Source organism: Megascapheus bottae, chromosome X, assembly GCF_031878675.1.
Source record: "Megascapheus bottae isolate mThoBot1 chromosome X, mThoBot2.hap1, whole genome shotgun sequence".
NCBI classification, from domain to species: Eukaryota; Metazoa; Chordata; class Mammalia; order Rodentia; family Geomyidae; genus Megascapheus; species Megascapheus bottae.
In genome coordinates this window covers 54,955,903-54,976,779 of record NC_143547.1, presented here as the reverse complement: position 1 = coordinate 54,976,779, position 20,877 = coordinate 54,955,903, and the positions used below count along the sequence as shown (strand labels likewise).

Genomic DNA, 20,877 nt, shown 5'->3' with positions numbered 1-20,877 from the left:
AGAAGTCTGGGAGAGTCTCATCTCCACAGTAAAGCATCAAAATACCAAAAGTGGAACTGGGGCTTAAGTGGTAGAGGACTAGCCCTAAGCAAAAAAGATCAGGGACAGTGCACAGGACCTGAGTTCAAGTCCCAGGTCTGGTACACACAAACACAAAGGGTTTTATATACAATCACAAATATGATTACTTACCATCATTCAATGAGCTGGAAATAAATAGAATCCAGGAGCCTATACTTTTGACAACTGTGACGAAGAAAAGTTGATTATTAACAAGTTTTGTACAATGTATAGTTTGCAGTGGTAGAAACTTAGTTGTCCTACATCTAAAGAAGTATGAAAACAGCCATATCCAAATGACCATCAAAAGTCACAGTGTATAAAGGAATATGGACACAAATTGTATTTTGTTGTTGTTGGTGGTGGTTGTCATGGGGCTTGAGCCTAGGCTTGGGTGCTGTGTTTGGGCATTTTTTTGCTCAAGGCTAGTGTTCTACCACTTTAAGCCATGGCAGCACTTCTGGTTTTCTGGTTGGTTAATTGGAGATAAGTGTCTCACAGAATTTCCTGCCTGGCTGACTTTGAACTATAGTCCTTAGGTCTCAGCCTCCTGAGTAGTTAGTATTACAAATGTGAGCTACCAATGCCTGGCAAATTCTGTATTTTGATAATACAAATTTTACAGTTTTCCTCTTTTGAAGTTGGCACATTGTCCTGGAATCACTTCATTTCTTGTGAATTGATAATCCTTTGAGGACTGATGCGATGAAAGTAACGATATAAATATTCTCAGAAAACTGCTGATTCAGATCCCACAATTGAAGTAATACTTTTTATCTCTTGTGTTTAGGAAGAAAGAGACACTGTGACTGAAAGTTCATCCTGGCAAGAACACATCCTTGACAATGAAGAAGCCATTGAGCTTAATAGAAAGGACAAAACGATTCAACATGTGGAAGTATTTTGTTTTGCCAGGTACGAAACACATTTATATAGGATAACTGTTTCTCCCACTTCTTCAGAAGAAACCAACAATCAGTATCTCGTTACAGAGTGCTTTTGGCTATTTAAATGACTTTTTGTACTACAAAATCCTTTATGGTCAGCACCATTTTGAACACAGTGTAAACATCAATGAAGCTGGACATTCATGGTTCATGCCTATAATCCTAGCTACTCAGGAGGCTGAGATCTGAGAATTATGGTTCAAACCCAACCTCGGCAGGGAAATTTGTGAGTTTGTGAGACTTATCTCCAATTAACTACCAGAAAAGCAGAAGTGGCACTGTGGCTCAAAGTGGTAGAGGACTGCCCTTGAGCAAAAGAGCTCAGGGAGAATGCCCTGAGTTAAAGCCCCATAATTGACAAAAAAAGAACAACCAAACAATGATCATAGTTCTGTCCCAGTGTTTAATTATAAATTAGGTAATGTCTGCCATCCTCCACTTGAAAAGTAGAATTTGACATACATTTTGTCATTTTAATAGGTAACTTTAGTTACCTAGAAAACTTTAGTTTGAAGTAAAAGAGCTTATGTCTGTCTTGTAGATCTTTGATATTCTTGAGAGAAATATCGCAATATCTTCATGCATATTCTTTTCTAAATACTGAAATATGTATAGTACAAATTCCTGGCCTTTTGTTATTACCTGCTTTTTGGTGCTAGTCCTGAGGCTTGAAATCTGGGCCTTGTACTCCCACTTGGCTTTTTGCTTACAATTGGCATTCTTCAACTTAAACTATGACTCCAGTTCCTCATTATTGCTTTTTACATACATGTTATTGATGTTTATGTTATTTTGTGCAGTCCTAGGGGTTGTGTTTTGTTCCATATTGTGTCATATACATAGATTCATGTATCTACCACCACAGTTATTTTAAAGTTCCTAACTAAAGTAATAATTGTTTTAGTCATATAAATTTGGCATAATTATCTACACTGAGCAATATATACAAACACATTTATAGAGCATTAATCAGTAAGTAATGTAGACAAAATCTTCTTTTGTCATACTTGCAGTTTGAGAGATGAGTGGTGGAAGTAGAGATTTCAACATTGTTTTTTTTTTAATTTAATTTTATTGTCAAGGATTGATATTCAAAGCCAACCCAGACACTGAAGTCTGTGAGACTCTTATCTCTAAAACCACAAAACCAGAAGTGGAACTGTGGCTCAAGGGGTAGGGTGTTAGCCTTGAATTGAAGAGCTCAAGGACAGCTCCAAGGCCCAGAGTTCAAGCCCCACAACCGACAAAAATATAAAAGTAAAAGTAAAAATAATACTGTAGTTTAATGTTGTATGTGGGTTTTTTTTTATTAGTACTAAACAGAAAAATTTCCCTGGATAAAAGTTTTCACTATGTGTTACAAATTTCCAAGTGTTTCTATGTCATATAATTATATGTTAAATTTTGAATTAAAACACCCAACGTTTTTTTGCTAGTCCTGGGGCTTGAACTCAGGACCTGGTCACTGTCCTTGGACATTTTTGCTCAAGGCTAGTTCTCTGCTACTTGAGCCACAGTGCCACTTCTGGATTTTTCTGAGTATGTGGTACCATGGAATCGAACCTAGGGCTTTATACATTCTAAGCAAGCACTCTACCAGTAGGCTTCACTATTGGTCTGCAACTCTTTTTCAAAAGAATTTAACGGCTTTATCCTCCCACCCAAAATAATCCAGTTATTATGAATAATAATATGGATAATTGAGTTTTTCTACATCTTCACCTAAATTTGATGTAACTTTTCTTATTTTGGAATTCTGATAAATGTGCAGGGCTACCTACTTTATGCTTCAACATGAATCTCCTAGATGGCTGATTTAAAAAAATAATTGCCATTCCTGGCCCTTGAACTCAATACCTGAGCACTGTACTGAGGCTTTCTCAAGCCTAGAGCTCTACCACTTGAGCCACAGCACTACTTCCAGTTTTTTTCTGTGTATATGGTACCAAGGAATCAAACCTGGGTCTTTGTGTATGCTAGGCAAGCATTCTACCAGTGGGCCAAACTCCCGCCCAAGATGGCTGATTTTGAAAATATCTTTTCATGTGTTTACTTGTCATCTATATTATTTTGAGTTTTGAGTGAAATGCAATATGAATTACATCACTTTCTTATTATTTAGCTAATATTTTTTGTCTGTCATGTGGCTTGAACTCAGGGCCTCAGCATTGTCCCTGAGTTCTTTCACTCAAGGCTAGCGCTCTACCAATTTGAGCCACAGTGCCACTTCTGTTTTTTGAGGTTCATTGGAGATGGAGTCTCATGAACTTTTCTGCTTGGGCTGGCTGTGATCCTCAGATCTCAGCCTTCTCAGTATAGTGGCTAGGATTATGGGCGTGAGCCACTGGTGCCAGACTGAACTGGGTCTTTAATGGTGGGTCCAGAGTGCTTTATCCTAGATATATGTACTTTGTCACATTTATGGTTTGAGAATATTTTCTACACTTTATGGCTTGTCTTTCCATCTTTCCATCCTATTTGAAACAAAATGTTTTTCCCCTTTCCCAGGGCTTGAACTCAGGGCCTGAGCACTGTTGTTGGGCTTTCTCAAGGCTAGAGCTCTACTACTTTAGCCAAAGCATCACTTCCCGCTTTTTCTAAATATGTGGTACTAAGGAATTGAACCGTGTGTATGTGTGTGTGTGTGTGTGTGTGTGTGTGTGTAATTTTTTTATTAAAAAATTAACATTTATTTTTACATCATATTTCAAATGACATGTTTAACAAACAAGTATTCAAGAAGGGAATCTATATACAATCACTGGCACTTAGATTTTAGACCATAATTAAAATTAGGCAGAGGGTTTGTATGTCATAGATATATAGTAGGCCAAAATTCCAGCCTGAAACAAAATATTTTACAGAGGCAAGTAGTTTTAATTTTGATGAGATGTAGTTGATCAGCATTTCCTTTTATAAAAATTAGTTTTTCTAATCAAACCTTACCATTTCTTGTGTACATTTGGACCTTAAAACCTTTTTTTATTAAAAGATTTTATTAACACTGATTGTTTTGTTTTGTGGTTATGGGACTTGAACTCTGCATCTGGGTGTTGTCCCTGAGCTCTTCAAGGATACTGCCCTACTCCTGGACCTGGGTGTTGTCCCAGAGCTTTGCAGCTCAAGGCTATCTCCCTACCCCTTGAGCTACAGCCCCACTTCCCATTTTGTAGTGATTAAATGGGGATTAGAGTCTCATTCTTTCATGCCTAGGCTGTCTTTGAAACATGATCCTCAGATTTGAGCTTCCTGAGTAGCTATGATTACAGGTGTGAGCCACCGTGCCCAGCTTAACACTGATTTTTTTTGCATCATATTTCAATGTCAACTGTTAAACAAATATTCAATAGTGGAATCTATATGCAATCACTGGCATATAAATTTAAGAACAAATTAATATTAAGCTGAATCTTTGTGTATCATAGCTGAGTCTTTGTGTGTATCTATGACATTGATATATATCAATATGTCTGTAGAATATATATCCCATCACTATTTTTAATTAGCATTTATGGTCCACTTTAAATATATTTTGTGTATAGTATGTTTCAATCAATATGCTTCTTTTCCTTCCATGTAAGGAAATCTAGTTGGCTTTAAGCAGCTTTTGTTCAAAAGTCTGTTCTTTCTCGGTTGAACTACTTTTGCATAAATAAAAAAATCAGATGACTAAATTTTTTCTGGATGGCTTTCTGAGTTCATATTTCATTTCTCTTCATTATCATACTGTCTTCATTTCTGTAGTTATATAATAGGTCTTGATAACAGGTAGAATTTATTTCTTCAAATTATATATTTCATCAAATTGTTTCAGCTGTTCTAGGCATTATGCTTTTCCATATAAGTGCTTTAATGTATGTGTAGCTCTGAAAACTGCTGACAAATAGAAATTGTCCTTCCAACATAAAGATGTAAATCAGTTTGGAAAAAAGCAGTGTCTTTATTGTTTGATGACTTTGTTTGAATGAACATAGTATTTTTCTTAATTTATGGAGGTTGTCTTTTGTTTTCATCAGCAATACTTTATAATTTTCAGCATACTAATTCTGTGTTTTGTTCATTATATACTTAGGTTTTCAGTTCTATTTGGAACATTCCTATATGTTATTGTCTTTTTGTTTTTCTTTTCACATAATCAGTATCACTATTAGTATACTCAAATACAGGTGGGTTTTTGTTGTTGTTGTTTTTCTTTTTTGTTGTTGTTGTTTTTGCTAGTCCTGTGCTTGAACTAAGGATCTAGGCATTTTTCCTGAGGTTTTTTTTTTTTTTTTTTTTTTTTTGCTCAAAGCTAGCACTCACAATGCCACTTCTGGCTTTCTTGATAACTAATTGGAAACAGAGTTTCACAGATTATCCTGTCTTGGCTGGTTTCAAACCAGGTTCCTTGGCTCTCAGCTTCCTGTTTTGCTAACATTACATGTATGAGCCACCAGTGCCCAATGCAGTTTTTAATGTGTTGATCTCAAAAATAAGCACTGAAGTACTTATTTGAGGAACTTTTGTAGATTCTTTCAGATTATCTATGTAGGGAATCATTTCTTCTGCAGAGGAGTTTTTTATCTTTCCACTAGTGGTTTTGTTTTTTCTTACCAAGAATCTATTTTCTATACTTGTTTATGTGTTTCTTATCCACAACATGACACAGATTCATTGTATTTAATACTTCTCTTTAATCTCATTTAATAAGGCTGGTGTTTTCCAGAAATGAAGTTAAAACTTTTTGAGGACTTTGTGATTATACACTAATGCCAGCCAACTGTGTCTACCCTTGTTAATGATTTTTTTCATTCTTGCACACAACTGCCTCAGAATATGCAATTTAACAAATTTTCTGAATGATCAATTACTAAGAGTTCAAATTCTGTACTTTAAAACTCATTTACACTAAGTATTTTACCGTGTTTAATTGTATCAAGTAATATAGGCTGAACATCCAAAAATGCTAAGTCTGAAAATTTCAACTATCTAGAGGTTTTGAGAGACTGCAGAGGTAACATTATACACCTAACTTTTATATGGAGGGCTACAGCAAAAATACAGGTTTATGAACAATATTATATAAAACTATTGTGTGTGTGTGTGTGTGTGTGTGTGTGTGTGTGTGTGCGCGTGTGGTATATGTGAGACCTAAATGAATGTATTTGTTAGACATACTCTGTCGTTTCCAAGATCTCTCAATATGCAAATATCAGTATTCCAACGTCTGGAAAAAGTGAAAATCTGAAACAATTCTGGCCCAAGTATTTTGGATAAAAGACACTCATGCTATAGATAGAAGTCAAATTTGAAGTTCTTGGTGCAATATATACATGGTATAGTACTTGAAAACTTCTGTAAACGTCCAAAATATCTTGTCTTTACAACCTTATAAATGATAATGCTGGAATATTACCACTTTTTTCCCCAGTTTAGACTTGTTGAGTTAGCTTATTTATAGAGTTTATGTTCTTTAGGACCAAATCTATGGTTTGATTTACACATATGCCAGTTGTCACTTTATTTTACTTTTTAATATTTATCTTTATCTTTAAGTAGTTTTAAAAGGCATTGCCATTCAACAAACTAATGTACAAATACAATGAATCTTGATTAATGTCACCCCTTTGATCATTTTGACCAATTTGTTATTTAATTTGAAGAAGAATGTGTCCCTCTCTTCACCATAAACAGTATTTCAGTCACATTGCCTCACTTTGTCTTTGATTTAAGGATCACACAGAATGCACCTGCAAACCCCTCAGTAATGTTTCAAAATTACCTAAAGGTACATAGCCAATTAATAACAGGGTATTTCACTATAAATATATAGAATATTTTTATTTGTTTTGACTTGTTTTCAAAAATTTTGTGAATGTTCAACTTAAAGTCTCAGTGATCATTTTCTCTTTAAATTTACTGCTTTGGGTTATTAAAAAGATAGGCTAAATACTAAAATGTAAGTTGTTGTGATAGGTACCACAAATTCTAAAGAAGTAAGTACATTTTGTGTCACAAGAGTGTTATCTGTGTGCTGCTTCTAGTTCTGGCCTAAAAATAATTTTGTTCTACAAATAGCATATATGCAAAATTATTTAAAATGCAAGTTATTAGTTTGCATTGAATCAAGATTTGGTGATTATACAATAGATTTAAAAGAACCAGCAGTTGCTAGATAGCTTGATGATATCTCTTTAACTACATAGTTTACGTTATTTATTACATTTGATTTAATCTCTTCTGTGTCACAGCTGTGGTGATGAACTATAGATATATCTTACCTATCAACTAACACTGAGAGAAAGCCTGCAGTAGCAGAGTTAATATTTGAAGCCACATTTTTTAACAAAGTCATATATAGTAACCACATGAGATTAACCATAAAAGGAAAAAAAGAGAAAAGAAATGCACATAGTGCATTGAGAACAAAAATCACAAAGATAAATTTCTTGTTTCCATATGTTAGATTTCATTTTTGTATAGTCTCATCCTATATAACCATACATACATAGCTTTTGAGCTATTGAAATCCTCTGCTAGGAGAATCCTAGATGTGTACTAATTATTATAAATGAGGGAAACCATGGAGCCTGTGTTTCTTTGGATCTGGCTTATTTCACTTAATATAATTTTTTCCAAGTCTTTCCATTTCCTTACAAATGGGATGATGTCATTCTTTCTGATGGCAGCATATAATTCCATTGTGTATAAGTACCACATCTTGAAGCCGCATTTATCTAACTCAAAATTCTCTACAATTTCCAATGTACCTATTTTTTTTGAGATCAGATTTTTGAGTCTGTTTTCCTATCTTTTCCAGGCTGATCTCAAACTCATGTCTCAGACTTATGAACGCAATGTCCCTGGCACATGGGACTGCAGATTTGTCAAACCATACCCGGCTCACAATATTGTGTTGTATTTCAGTCAATAGATAAGCAAACATATACTCAACCAAGGGAGTCATCAATTAAGTGAATGGAGTATTTTTTTTGCTAGTCCTGGGGCTTGAACTCAGGGCCTGGACACTGTCCTTAAACACTTTTTGATCAAGTCTAGTGCACTGCCACTTAAGCTACAGCACCACTTCTGGCTTTTTCTGTGTATGTATTATCCAGGAACAAACCCAGGGCTTTGTGCATGCTAGGCTGAGAGCACAATACTTATAGACTATGCTTCCAGCCCCAAATTTACTTCTTTAATTGCAATAAGAGTATATAAAGTTAGGTAAGGATTATAAAGCACACAATGTTTTCCTACTTTCCAATAACCACTGTGGTGTTTTTGAACCTCGCCCAATCTTTGAGTTAATATCCCAGAAGAAATCATAAGAAGATAATAGAAAGTATATTCTAGATATCTTAGATAAGATACCCTATATAATTACTAATTGAACAAAATGTTACCAGTGGTAAGAAAGGAATAGAAATAAATTCTGGTTTTTATAATCAAAAACAAGAGCTTTCAGAAAATGCTTCCTAGGCATGGAGCTTGGTTTAGTGGTACACTGCTTGTCTAGCATGCATGATGACCTGGGTTTGATTCCTCAGTGCCATACACATAGAAAAAGTCAGAATTGGCACTGTAGCTCAAGTAGTAGAGCTCTGGCCTTGAGAAAGCCCAAGGATGTTGGTCAGGCTCCGAGCTCAAGCCCATGACTGGCCAAAAAAAACCCAGAACAAAACAAAACACAAAAACTACATATGTGTGTGTATATGTGTGTGTGTGTGTATATATATATATATCTGCAACAAGCTATATTTGGAGAGAAAAATGTGCAAATGACTGAAAAATAATGAACATCTGAGTAAATTAACCAGATGGCAGTTTTTCACTGGACTTATCTAAAATGGTGACTGTTACAGGCATTAATAAGACATACTCAGTTGGAGGTGTTCCTTTGTAAGTACTTACCATTAATTGACAAACAATACCAGATAACATCAGAATTCCTCTCCCTGAATTCTCAGGGTTATATGCAGATTTAGGCAATTAGTAAAAAAGATAGCATTTTTACAAGGCATTTGCAGTTAGGAAAATTATCCCCCAAATACCATCATACAGTATTGTAAATGGCCTTTGAAGTTCAAGTTAGCAGTATAAATGGCATTAGTTCTAATTAGTAAGGTCTATTTTGATAATGAAAATTGTTACAAGAACTAATGGGCAGTTTGCTTTCCTTAAAATGTTAAAAGTCATCACAATATTTTAGAACTAAAGGGCCTCTTGAGACCTCATGATGCATTAACATATTTTTCTGTTTTGGAACTGTGTTCTGTGTTTCCAATAAATTTGAATGAATAAGATTGAACTATTTTTTTTGCAGTTTTCTTTGATGGCTGAATATCTTTAAAGAAAACATTGTTTGCCACAATATGAAGTTTAAAATTTGGGGGAAGAGAGCCTTTTGATTAGCAAAACATTGTTTACTTAGTAGTTGTGTAAGTTTTAGGACTTTATGGTATCTTTTATAACTTCTTTTTAAATATTAACTTTAACCTTGGTAGAACTCCAAAAACACCATGGTGGTTAGTAGAAAGTAGGACAGTATTATGTTTATGTTACTTGTATTTTCTGTAGTGCTAGGAATTTTGCCAAGTTAGCATGTTGAAAACAGTAAAACATAAAAACCTGTGAATGTAGAATAAATTGTAAGAGAATAATTTCTTTCTTTATCTATTTTCTTCCAGTATTTTAAACTTGACTAATTTTTGATTATACCTTTCATTAAGGATTTTTATTTCTGTATTTCAGATGGTCTGGCAGTGGTTAATGCATTTCATTTACTCCATAAAACCCCTTTGACTGCATAGATCAGTTTCTATGCTTAATTTCCATGGTGTCATTATTATGGTTTGCAGTATGAGACACTGGCATATCTGGATTATCTGTGAAGTGAAATTAATTATTCTGTCATTTCTTAGTTTAATGTTTAGGTGTGGAACTTTTTTTTTGCCAGTCCTGGGCTTGAGCTCAGGGCCTGTCCTTGCAATTTCTCAAGGCTAGAGCTCTACCACTTGAGCCTCAGCACCACTTCCAGCTTTTATGTGGTACCGGGGAATCGAACCCGGGTCTTCGTGCATGCTAGGCAAGCACTCTACCACTAGGCCAAACTCCTGGCCCCATGGCATGGAACTTTTGCTGAACATTGTTACCCTTGATCCCTGTCTCATGGAACACAGTTTAGTTTATTGGCTTTCCAAGTAATGGAAGTTAGTACAACACTTAAAATATGGGAAATATATAGACCACACTTCACAGGGTAACTTTTCATTTCCAGTGTTGTTAATGGCAGTGGTTCTCTTGTGTGTTTATGTGTTGAAGAGCTTCCGTGTGAATGTAGGCAACTTTAGGTTTATAGGGTTTTTTTTGTTGTTCCCTGTTGTCCTTTAGGCAATTTAGAAATACCTTATATTTGCTCTATAGCTTATTTTTTTAGCCTTAGGAGATTATAAAGTGGTTTTCATTTCATAAATGAACTTACTTTCCAAGTCTCATGTAGTAAAGCACAAGACTTATCACCATTTCATTGGCAAGAGATTCCAGAGCATTTTCTAAATATTCAAGTTGGAATTAATTCTTGGGTGCCTTCCCTGCTGCAGTGTCCTAAATTATATGTCTCATTTTTACCATTAATTACTTAAGTTCCTCTTTTTATTTAAATTCATTAAAATCAAATAATAGTAAATATGAAGCTATTTTTTTTTGCCGGTCCTGGAGCTTGAACTCAGAGCCTGGTCACTGTCCTTTCTCAAGGCAATAGCTCTATCACTTGAGCCACAGCACCACTTATAGCTTTTTTTTCCCTATAAATGTGATACTGAGGAATTGAATTCCCATCTTCATGCATGTTAGCCAAGCATTCTACCACTTGGCCAAACTCCTGGCTTGAAGCTATTTTTTGACATGTCAGTGTTACTTTACTCTTTCATTGTTTCTCTTTTTTGTAGTGTGTATAGTGTTGCATTAGAGACAGGAAAAGGAAAGTTATGGGAAGATGAGGTTTAGATTTGATGGAAGAAAGAACTACTGTTAGTTGTTGAGTAATCAATTAGTAGGTATTTACTTCGCACAAACTGTAAAATTTAAGGCATTTATTAGGCCAGGTATTGAAGAGTACAACATTATAGTGAAAAATAATGGATACTGTGGAGCAGGAATTTATGATGCAGGCAAACTGCCGGGTAACAGTTGTTATTACTCAAGTTAGTGATGGGCTGAGAGTGTTAACTCTAGTAATAATGTTGGAAATGTGGTTTCTAGTAGAGTAATAAGACAGCATTACTAAGATAATACATAGGAGGAATGAATACATAAAGATCTTTTTGCATACCAGATTGAGATTGTGACTTTATGTAAGGTACGTGTGTTATAATACCAATTCAAGAAATACAAGACAATATGTTGGAAAGGAACTTTACAAGTTGGAGGTTGGAAGGATTGGGGGAGGGAAAGTGGGAGAAAACCGTGGGAGGGAAGTAACAATGTACTCACGACCTTATGTATGTAACTGTAACCACTCTGTACATCACCCTGTCAATAAAATTAAATAAAAAGGAAGTACTCTCCATTAATCATTTGGGGATAAATATCACTATTGAGTATTTACTAAACTCCAGTCATTGTGCCATGTTCTTTACTTCATTTAACCCTTAGATAGTCTTAGAAAATTTAGGTCTCAGAGAGGTTAAGTAACTAGTCTAATATCACAGAATGAACTAGTCATAGAACTCAGCTCTATTGATTCTAAAGTCCATGTTACATTCATTTATGTCTGTCTTAACTTCTTAAAAATATATGTGTCATGATCGTCTTAATCTTAACATATGTATGTATTATTCAATAATAAACATGTTTCATATTTATACTGAAACTTTACCAGGTGACTGTTTAATGCTTAGATGAGAGGTGGCAAACTATACAGCAGACTTTGTAAAGATGATAAGGGATTCCAATTTACTGGGAGAAGTTAAAGCAATATGACAATTATAGCAGAGCAGAAAAGCATGATACTGATCATTACCATCATTTCTTATTAGTCAGGATTCAAATGAAGATGTTGAAGAAGCTGGTGCACTGCAGAAAAATCATGCATCGGTGACATCTGCAAACTCCAGAGAAGCTGCAGCTTTTGTCTGTCAGCATACTGAAGATGACTCATTAAATGCTGTAGGATGTTCAGTGGCCCTAGAACCAACTCCAAGCAGTGACTCAGAGAGTGCCCAAGAAGTCAATGATGCTCCAGTGGCAGGAGAGCAAGAAAACCATAGTGATGATAAAACTTCTGAAGAGGAAACAAGTGAAAATGTGCCGATAGTGGAGGACATAGCAGATCAACCAAAAAAAATTAGAATCACTTATTCTCAAATTATTAAAGAAGGCAGGAGATTTAATATTGATTTGGTATCAAAGGTAAGTACCAATTTCATACCCCTTTTATAGACAGCTAGGTATAAAGATAGCCTGACTTAGGCTAGGTTCATTTACTAAAATATATTACTGTTCAGACTAATTGAGAAAAATCAAAGATGAAATTCTCTAAATCAAAACTAATTTCTATGTATACCTATACCTTTAATAATTATGGGACTAACATGTTAAGTAAAACAAAAAATGGTAATTATTAAAGTTCAGTACCCTTATTTAATCAAACTAAAATGATTTTTAGGCTCTCATCATTGCAAAATTGCAATGGCAGATCACTTAGACCAGAAAGGATGGTGAGAAAGAAGCTTAGGTTTAAATCATGCAGGGGCAAGGTGGGAGGGGGGTGGAAAAAAAAGAAAAAAATCATGTTCACATTGTTTCTGAGCTTCAGCAACAAAACTCTGACAGTTTTCATTGAAATTTATTTTTATTCTTCCATGATCTTTTAAGTACATTAGTTTTAAAATAGGCATTAAATGTTAAGCTTTATTTGATCTTATTTAAAAAACAAGTTTTTATGTTTTATATATTAGTATTGTCCAATTATTATGACTGAGGCATGCTTGAGCCTTAAAAATGGTTGTTTTTAAGCAAAAACAGAGAACCATCTGTTTCAAGCCAGAAACCAGTGGCTCATACCTGTTACACTAGCTACTCAGGAAGCTGTGATCCGAGGATCACAGAAATAAGATGATGACAAATATGGTTGGCCAGGCTCTGGTGACTCATGCTTATAATTTGAACTATTCAGGAGGCTGAGATCTGAGGATCATGGTTCGGAGCCAGCTTGGGCAGAAAAATCTATGGGATAACTTCACATAGCACATTAAATACAACAATCACAAAGATAAGCCTCTTGTTTCCATATCTTATATGGCCATATGTGCATAGCTTTTGAGCTATTGTGATCCTCTGTTAGGAGAATCCTAGATGTATAATAATTATTACAATCCACGAGATTCTTATCTCCAGAAAACCAAAAGTGGAGCTATTGCTCAAAGTGGTAGTCCAGCAAAAAAGCTCAGGACCTGAGAACAAGCCACACTACACCTACAAAAAAGATAAAGGTTGAAAATGACATCAATTTGGTTTGTGTTGAAAAATACTTGGACTAATATAGTTTTTGTCTATCTGATACTGATTTACAGAAAATCTTTACTGTTTACTTGGATACTTAGACTGATGATTTCATTTGATTTTACAGATTTCTTTTTTTCTTTGGTAAAGCAAATTTCCTCCAGTTATTATAGATATAATGTTTAAATTTTTAACATTTATGTAGTTATTAACATTAAAGTTGTCTTCATTATAGGAAATTACTAGATCTGTTGCATTTAACTGTATAGTTGAATTTAAAACATGCTACATGACATTGTTTAAATTCTTGTATTTTTTCTCTTTAATGTTAGGTATGAGAAATGTTGAGAGTTTGAGTCAATCCCTCACATTCATGCTAGCAATAACTGGTCTCACTTCTTGAGAAAGTCATATCTTGTGCAAACATGAACTGGGAGGATCAAGAAGAAATCTTATAAATAGATTCTTTCAAAGGCAACACATTAGGATTTTTTCTGAGATGACTAATTATTAATAAGCACATGGCCTTGTACAGATCTGCATTTTCATTTCCAAAACCCTTGGGTGCTAGTATCTTTCAAGATTATATTTTCTTTTTGCCAATACTCAGGGCAGTGAGCTGCTTGTTTATCTTCCTCATGGTTGGTACTCTACCACTTGAGCTACACATTGACAACCCAGTATTTTTCTGGTTATTTTGAAGACAGAGTCTCATGTACTTGTCTACTTGGGCTCACTTCAAACCCTGACTGTCTTGAAGTCAGTCTTGTGAAGCTAGGATTATAGAAGCAAGCCACTGTACCAGGCCTGTCATTGAGAGTTTAAAAATAAATTGGGCAGGTCATACAATGAATATGTTCATATGCTGTATATTATATAACATCTTAGCCTATGAGAGAAAATGAACTGTGAGTATGCAATAAATTATTATGTATTATAACATTTGTAGGTACAGTTCTTTTTTGTAAATAACTTGAAATCCAGAAAAGAAATATTCTGTATTTATTATTTTTCCATTATTTTGATTTTGGTCTTTTAAAATGTCTTTGTACAGCTGCTATATTCTCGGGGAATGCTAATTGATCTTCTAATCAAATCTAATGTCAGTCGATATGCAGAGTTTAAAAATATTACAAGGATTCTTGCATTTCGAGAAGGACGAGTGGAACAGGTACTAATATTGATCATTTATGTAACTGGGAATAGGGTTAAGTTATTACAGTGCATTTTGGAGGATAAGTAAGTAGGATTGGCATTTTCCTAGAAATGTAGCAGATTGCAGTCTTACATGTTATTTTACAAAAAGACATGGTGAGATTTGCTCAGTTACAATTTATTATGAATTTTCTGATACGTTATTCCACAGTTTTATTTGAGTGTTGAAAAAGTGTTAGTTTCAGGCAGCCTTGCTAGATTTGTTCCCTCTGAAGAGTGCAATGCCATTGACTTATTAATGATATGAAGACCAAGTTGGCAGAATGAAATAAGAAAGCTTGCAAGCAAGCTGGGCACAGTGGCTCACGCCTGTAATCCTAGCCACTCAGGAGATTGAGATCTGAGGATCAAGGTTCAAAGCCAGCCCATGAACAAAAGGACCTGAGATTCTTATCTCCAATTAACCTCTAGAAAATAGAAAGTGGGGCTTGGCTCTAGGGTAGGGCCGTAGACTTGAGCTGAAGAGCTCAGGGACAATGCCCATGCACAGGGGTAGGGTGGTAGCCTTGAGCTGAAGAGCTCAGGGACAGTGCCCAGGCTGAATTCAAGCCCCATGCGCACACACACACACACACACTAAAGCTTGAAGCTCCATGCGTGCGCGCACACACACACGCGCACACACACACACACACACACACACACACAAAGCTTGCAAGCTAATTAGCCCTGAAATCAACAAAGATGCTATTAGAACTGATAGAAGGTGATGTGAAGTGGACTAAAATGAAGATAATAATCCTATACACAAAGGGGGGAAACTCACTTGGGGTACTTGTACACCTGAGCAGTGACTAGCCTTGCCAGAGTTCAAGTTCAGTTCACTTCTAAAGTGTATTACAGTTTGTATAACAGATTATTACACCATTTTCCAGGTTCCTTGTTCCAGAGCAGATGTCTTTAATAGCAAACAACTTACTATGGTAGAAAAGCGAATGCTCATGAAATTTCTCACATTTTGTATGAACTATGAAGACCATCCTGATGATTATAAAGGTATTGTTTTACATTGTTATATTCTCCAGTTTTTGACATTTTAATTGTTTTATATTGGCTTTGATTTGATTAACTACTTGTTTTGGTTAATCTTGAACTCAGGCTGAACCCAGGGCCTTGGTACAGTCCCTAAGCTTTTTTGCTCAAGGCTAGTACTCGACCACGTTGAGCCACAGCTACACTTCTGGATTTTTGGTACAGTTGTAGATAAAAGTCTCACAAACTTTCCTACCTGGAATATATTCAAATCATGATCCTTAGATTTCAGTCTCCTGAGTATCTAGGTATGAACCACCAGCTCCCATCTGGCCATTTTCTTTGTTTTAAAATATTATTTTGAAAGCATCAGTATCTCATAGTTAAAGCTATTAGCAATGTATAGCTACTTAAACTTGTTAAAAGTAAATGAAATTAAAAGTTCAGTTCCCCGGTCTCATTAGGCATATTTCGTAGTGCTCAGTAGTCATATGTGGCTAGTGGCTATAATGCACATATATTCAGTATCAAACAAATGGTGGGCTACATATTAATCTTAATACTTGATTATAAAATATTGTTGTCAGTTGGTTTCTGATAGATGTTAGTCCTCTGTGGTTATTACATTCTTTTTTCTTTTCAACAATACAAAAGCCTTTTATGGATTGTCACTTTCAGGATTCCTTTTCTTAGAATTTTGAACTATTCATTTTGATTCACCAATAAAAGCAAAAATAAGTCTAAATGATACATTAGGGAAACCCAGTGGATTTGGAGAAGACTTGGTTTCTAATATTGTATTTGACCCATGTCATTGTGTGATCTGGGGCCCAGTTAATTCAGATTTGGTTGAAAGTTGAATGTGTCATTTTACCATCAGAGCTTTGAGTTGATATTAAGAAAAACAATATTATTAAAAATTGTTATTCTTAAAAATTCAAGTCCAAGGATCTGGGAATGTAGCTTAGTGACAAAGTGCTTCTCCAGCATGCATGAAGCCCTGGGCTCAATTCCTCAGTACTACATAAACAGAAAAAGCCAGAAGTGGCACTGTGGCTCAAGTGGTAGAACACAAACCTTGAGCAAAAGAAGCTATGGGACAATGTCCAGGCGCTTTGTTCAAGCCTCAGGACTGGCAAAAAAAAAATCAAGTCTAAGTTGGGTGCCAGTATGTTACACCTGTAATCCTAGCTACTTTCGAGGCTGAGATCTGAAGATCAGTTTGAAGCCAGTCAGGACAGAAAAGTCTGTGAGTCTCTTATCTCCAATGAACCACAAACAAAGTAGAGCTGTGGCTCAACTAGAACACCAGCCTTGAGCACAGAATTTCAGGGACCACGGCCAGACCCAGAGTTCAAACTTTGAGACTAGCAAACCAGCAAACAACAACCTCTCCCCCCACAAAAAAAATTCCCTGGCTATTGCCAGGTGATACAAATGTATATTCTTTTAGTAATATTTTTGTAATTTTTATTTATTTAAGTTATTTCCATAAAGGTTTTATCCTTTGTAATGGATTATGTTTGATACCACTAACTGTCCAGTTTCAATTTTTTCTTTTCTTAAGGAACTAGTTTTTAGGTCTGGTGTGTGTGTGTGTGTGTGTGTGTGTGTGTGTGTGTACCAGGTCTTGAGCTGTGAGACTTGTATTCTCACTTGATTTGTTTGCTCAAAGCTAACATTGTACTACCTGAACAGTACCTCCAACCCTGCAGTTTTGGTGGTTAACTGGAGATGTTATCTTTATGGACTATTATTTCTAGTCTGCCTTTGACTGAGATCCTTTGGTGTAGACACAGGCTCCTGTTTTGGGTCCCTTATGCTTTTGTGCATGATGACTAATCTTTTTAGCCAGACTGAAATTAGTTTTATTGCTTTTTCTTCACAATACATTGTCCTACTAAGTTCTACTAAGACATATAGAATTAAAACTATAGAGTGGGTGACTTTGGTTATCAGCAAGTATTCATTTTACATTATTTAATATTTTCAAATGTAATCATTTTCAGCATTGCAGTTTAAATGCAATAAAATGAGATTTTGTATGTGTGTGTGTGTGTTTGAGAAAGAGAGAGAGAGAGAGAGAGAGAGAGAGAGAGAGAGAGAGAGAGAGAGAGAGAGAGAGCGCTTGAACTTAACCCTGAGGGCTGTCCCTGAGCCTTTTTTTGCCAGTCCTGGGCTTGAACTCAGGACCTGAGCACTGTTCTTGGACTTTCTCAAGGCTAGAGCTCTACCACTTGAGCCTCAGCACCAATTCTGGCTTTTTTCTATATATGTGGTATCGAGGAGTCGAACCAGGGTCTTCGTGCATGGTAGGCAAGCACTCTCCCTCTAGGCCAAACTCCTGGCCCATCCCTGAGCCATTTTTGCTTAAGATTGATGCACTACCACTTGAGCCACAACTTCCTGCTTTTCAGTGATTAATTAAAGATAAGGATGTCACAGATTTTTCTTCCTGGTCTGGCTTCAAACCTCAATCCTCAGATTTCTGCCTCCTGAGTAGCTCCTATTACAGGCCAAAGCCACTTCCACCTGGCTGATTTTCTTTCTCTTTCTTTGTTTAAACCCATAAAATAATAAAGATTAACTATTTAAAGCTTAAAATCTGTATCATCAATCCAATAGGGATAATGAGATTCTTCCCATTAAGATCAATAATCACTATGTCAAATGTAGTAATATCAATCACATTCATTGTGAAGTCTTAAACAGATTTGATCATTTTCATGGAGGAAGGTCTTAAAAGCTTATTTCTGATTTTAATTAAATTTTCCTATATTTTAGGCTATGAGGACATTGCATTTTCTCAATATTTAAAAACTCAAAAATTGACACCCAACCTGCAATATTTTGTCCTGCATTCAATTGCAATGACATCAGAGTCAAGCAGCAGCACCATTGATGGTCTCAAAGCTACCAAGAACTTTCTTCACTGTCTTGGGCGATATGGCAATACTCCATTTTTGTTTCCTTTGTATGGCCAAGGGGAACTTCCCCAATGTTTCTGTAGGTAAGTTTCAGTTATATTTTCTGGTCCCTACTAAAGGAGATAGACACTTAAATAATATATGAAAATTAGAACAAAACTCAAGATTTATTTAAGGTTTAATATATGGAAACAAGCACTTTGTTAAAAAAAAATTTTACCTACCTGCTTATTCATAGAAATGATACATTCTTTTTGGCCTGTTTGGTTTTGTGATCAATATAACAAGTTCCAGAGCTCGACAAATTTGTTGACGTTTAACAAATTCATGTCAGTATACTCACATAGAATATCATTGCATTATATTTTATCCTGTTTCTGTAATTCCCTATGAGATTGCACCGCTTTTATGTTTCTTAGTGAATCATGGGTTTGCTTCTGTACTTGACAAACTTGCCCCAAATTAACTTTCACACTTAATGTTATGTTTCAAGGGATCAGCCTTACATACCATAATAATTTTAATGTATAGGCAATATTTCATTGTTACTATGTCATATGTTTTTCCTGTTTTCAAGATATATATATATATATATATTCAAAGTATTCTTTGTGATACCTAACAGCAAGATTTCTGTGTCATATTAGAATATTTGACATTTTATAGCACAGTGGCCAGTTATTTTTCTAGAAGGTGGTAACAATTGCATCCTGTTAGCAATGTATAAACATTTTGATACCTCTATATGTTTGTCACCTGAGAAAACTTTCCTGTGCATTGAATTCACATAAAATTATCATCAATTTTTATCTTAACTTTACCTGATTACCTATGAGACTGATTTTCTTATGTTTCTGAACTATCCTTGATTTCTCTTCTGAGAAAGACTTGTTTAATATATTTTTCTCCTATTAGTCTGTTGGATTGTTGTCTTCCTAATAATTTCTAGGAATTTTTATATTCCTAATACTGATCTTTTTTCAGTTATACGGTTGTGTATTTTGTCTTATTGTTGTATTACTGATACATGGAGTTCATTAAAGTGAATATAGTTAAATATTGGGACTATATCTTCTATACTTATTTTGCAGGTAGTATTACATAGTAGTTAAAATATGGACTGTCGGGACTTTGGCCTAGTGGTAGAGCGCTTGCCTAGCATTCATAAAGACCCAAGTTTGATTCCTCAGTTCCACATACATAGAAAAATCGAAAGTGGTGCTGTGGCCCAAGTGATAGAGTCCTAGCCTTGAGTAAACCCTAAAGCAGTGCTCATGCCCTGAGCTCAGCCCACAGGACTGGCAAAATAAAAAATGTAGACTGTGCTGGGAATGTGGCCTAATGGTAGAGTTCTTGCCTAGCATGCACAAAGCCCTGGGTTTGACTCCTTGGTACCATATACACAGAAAAAGTGGGGAGCGACGCTGTGGTTCAAGTGGTGGAGTGCTAGCCTTAAGAAAGCCCAGGACTGACAAAAAATTTAAAAAAAAAACTATGGACTATGGCGGCCAGGTGCCAGTGGCTTTTTCTGTGATCTTGGCTATTCAAGAAGCTGAGATCTGGACTGTGGTTTGAAGCAAAATAATCAATGAAAAATCCCAGCTGGAGTTCTAGAAGAGGCTCAAGTGGTAAAGTACTAGTTGCGCAAGCAAGCAAGAAGCTTTGAGTTAAAACTTTGGTACTGGCAACAGTAACAGAAACCCAAACACGTGAGCATGTGTGCGCATGTACACACACACACACACACACACACACACACACACATACATACATACACACACACATACATACATACACACACACACGGTCGCACTCACACACACGCACGCACACACACTAACACACACAACAAAAACCCCACACATACTTTTGAGATAGATACCTGATTTTATCTCTATCAGTTATATAGCTTGGGGCAAATTTTATAACCTATTACCTTTTCAAAGAATCAACTTTAGAGGCTTTTTTTTTGGATCTGTTAAACCTTGGTTCATAGCTCATTAACTTCTGCTCATTAATCTCTCCCTTATTTTATTCAGCTTATTTTATTCAGCTTATTAACCCACTGCTCTGTTGCCCTTGCCCATTTGTAGGCCTAAACTCAAGAGTTATATGAGTTGCTGTTTGATCAACATGGTGGTTATGGGTCCTGAGTCCCACCTCCATAGTCCACTGTGCTAACTCCCCACAACTAAACTATTAATGGCCTGCAGCTGACTGAAACCTTACCAATAATATAAAATTGATAATGTATAAAGTATTTGGGAAATAAA

The 20,877-nt window shown here is 35.6% G+C and overlaps 1 protein-coding gene across 1 annotated transcript in view; it reads left to right on the top strand.

Moving 5' to 3' along the window:
• The window catches only part of Chm (CHM Rab escort protein), a 171,817-nt gene that overhangs the window by 59,023 nt on the left and 91,917 nt on the right, over positions 1 to 20,877 (top strand). Inside the window, exons 4-8 of the mRNA XM_090327051.1 lie at positions 851 to 975; positions 12,026 to 12,398; positions 14,545 to 14,661; positions 15,581 to 15,701; positions 18,462 to 18,687. Coding sequence (XP_090183177.1) covers positions 851 to 975; positions 12,026 to 12,398; positions 14,545 to 14,661; positions 15,581 to 15,701; positions 18,462 to 18,687 — 962 coding nt within the window. The remainder of the gene's footprint in view (positions 1 to 850; positions 976 to 12,025; positions 12,399 to 14,544; positions 14,662 to 15,580; positions 15,702 to 18,461; positions 18,688 to 20,877) is intronic.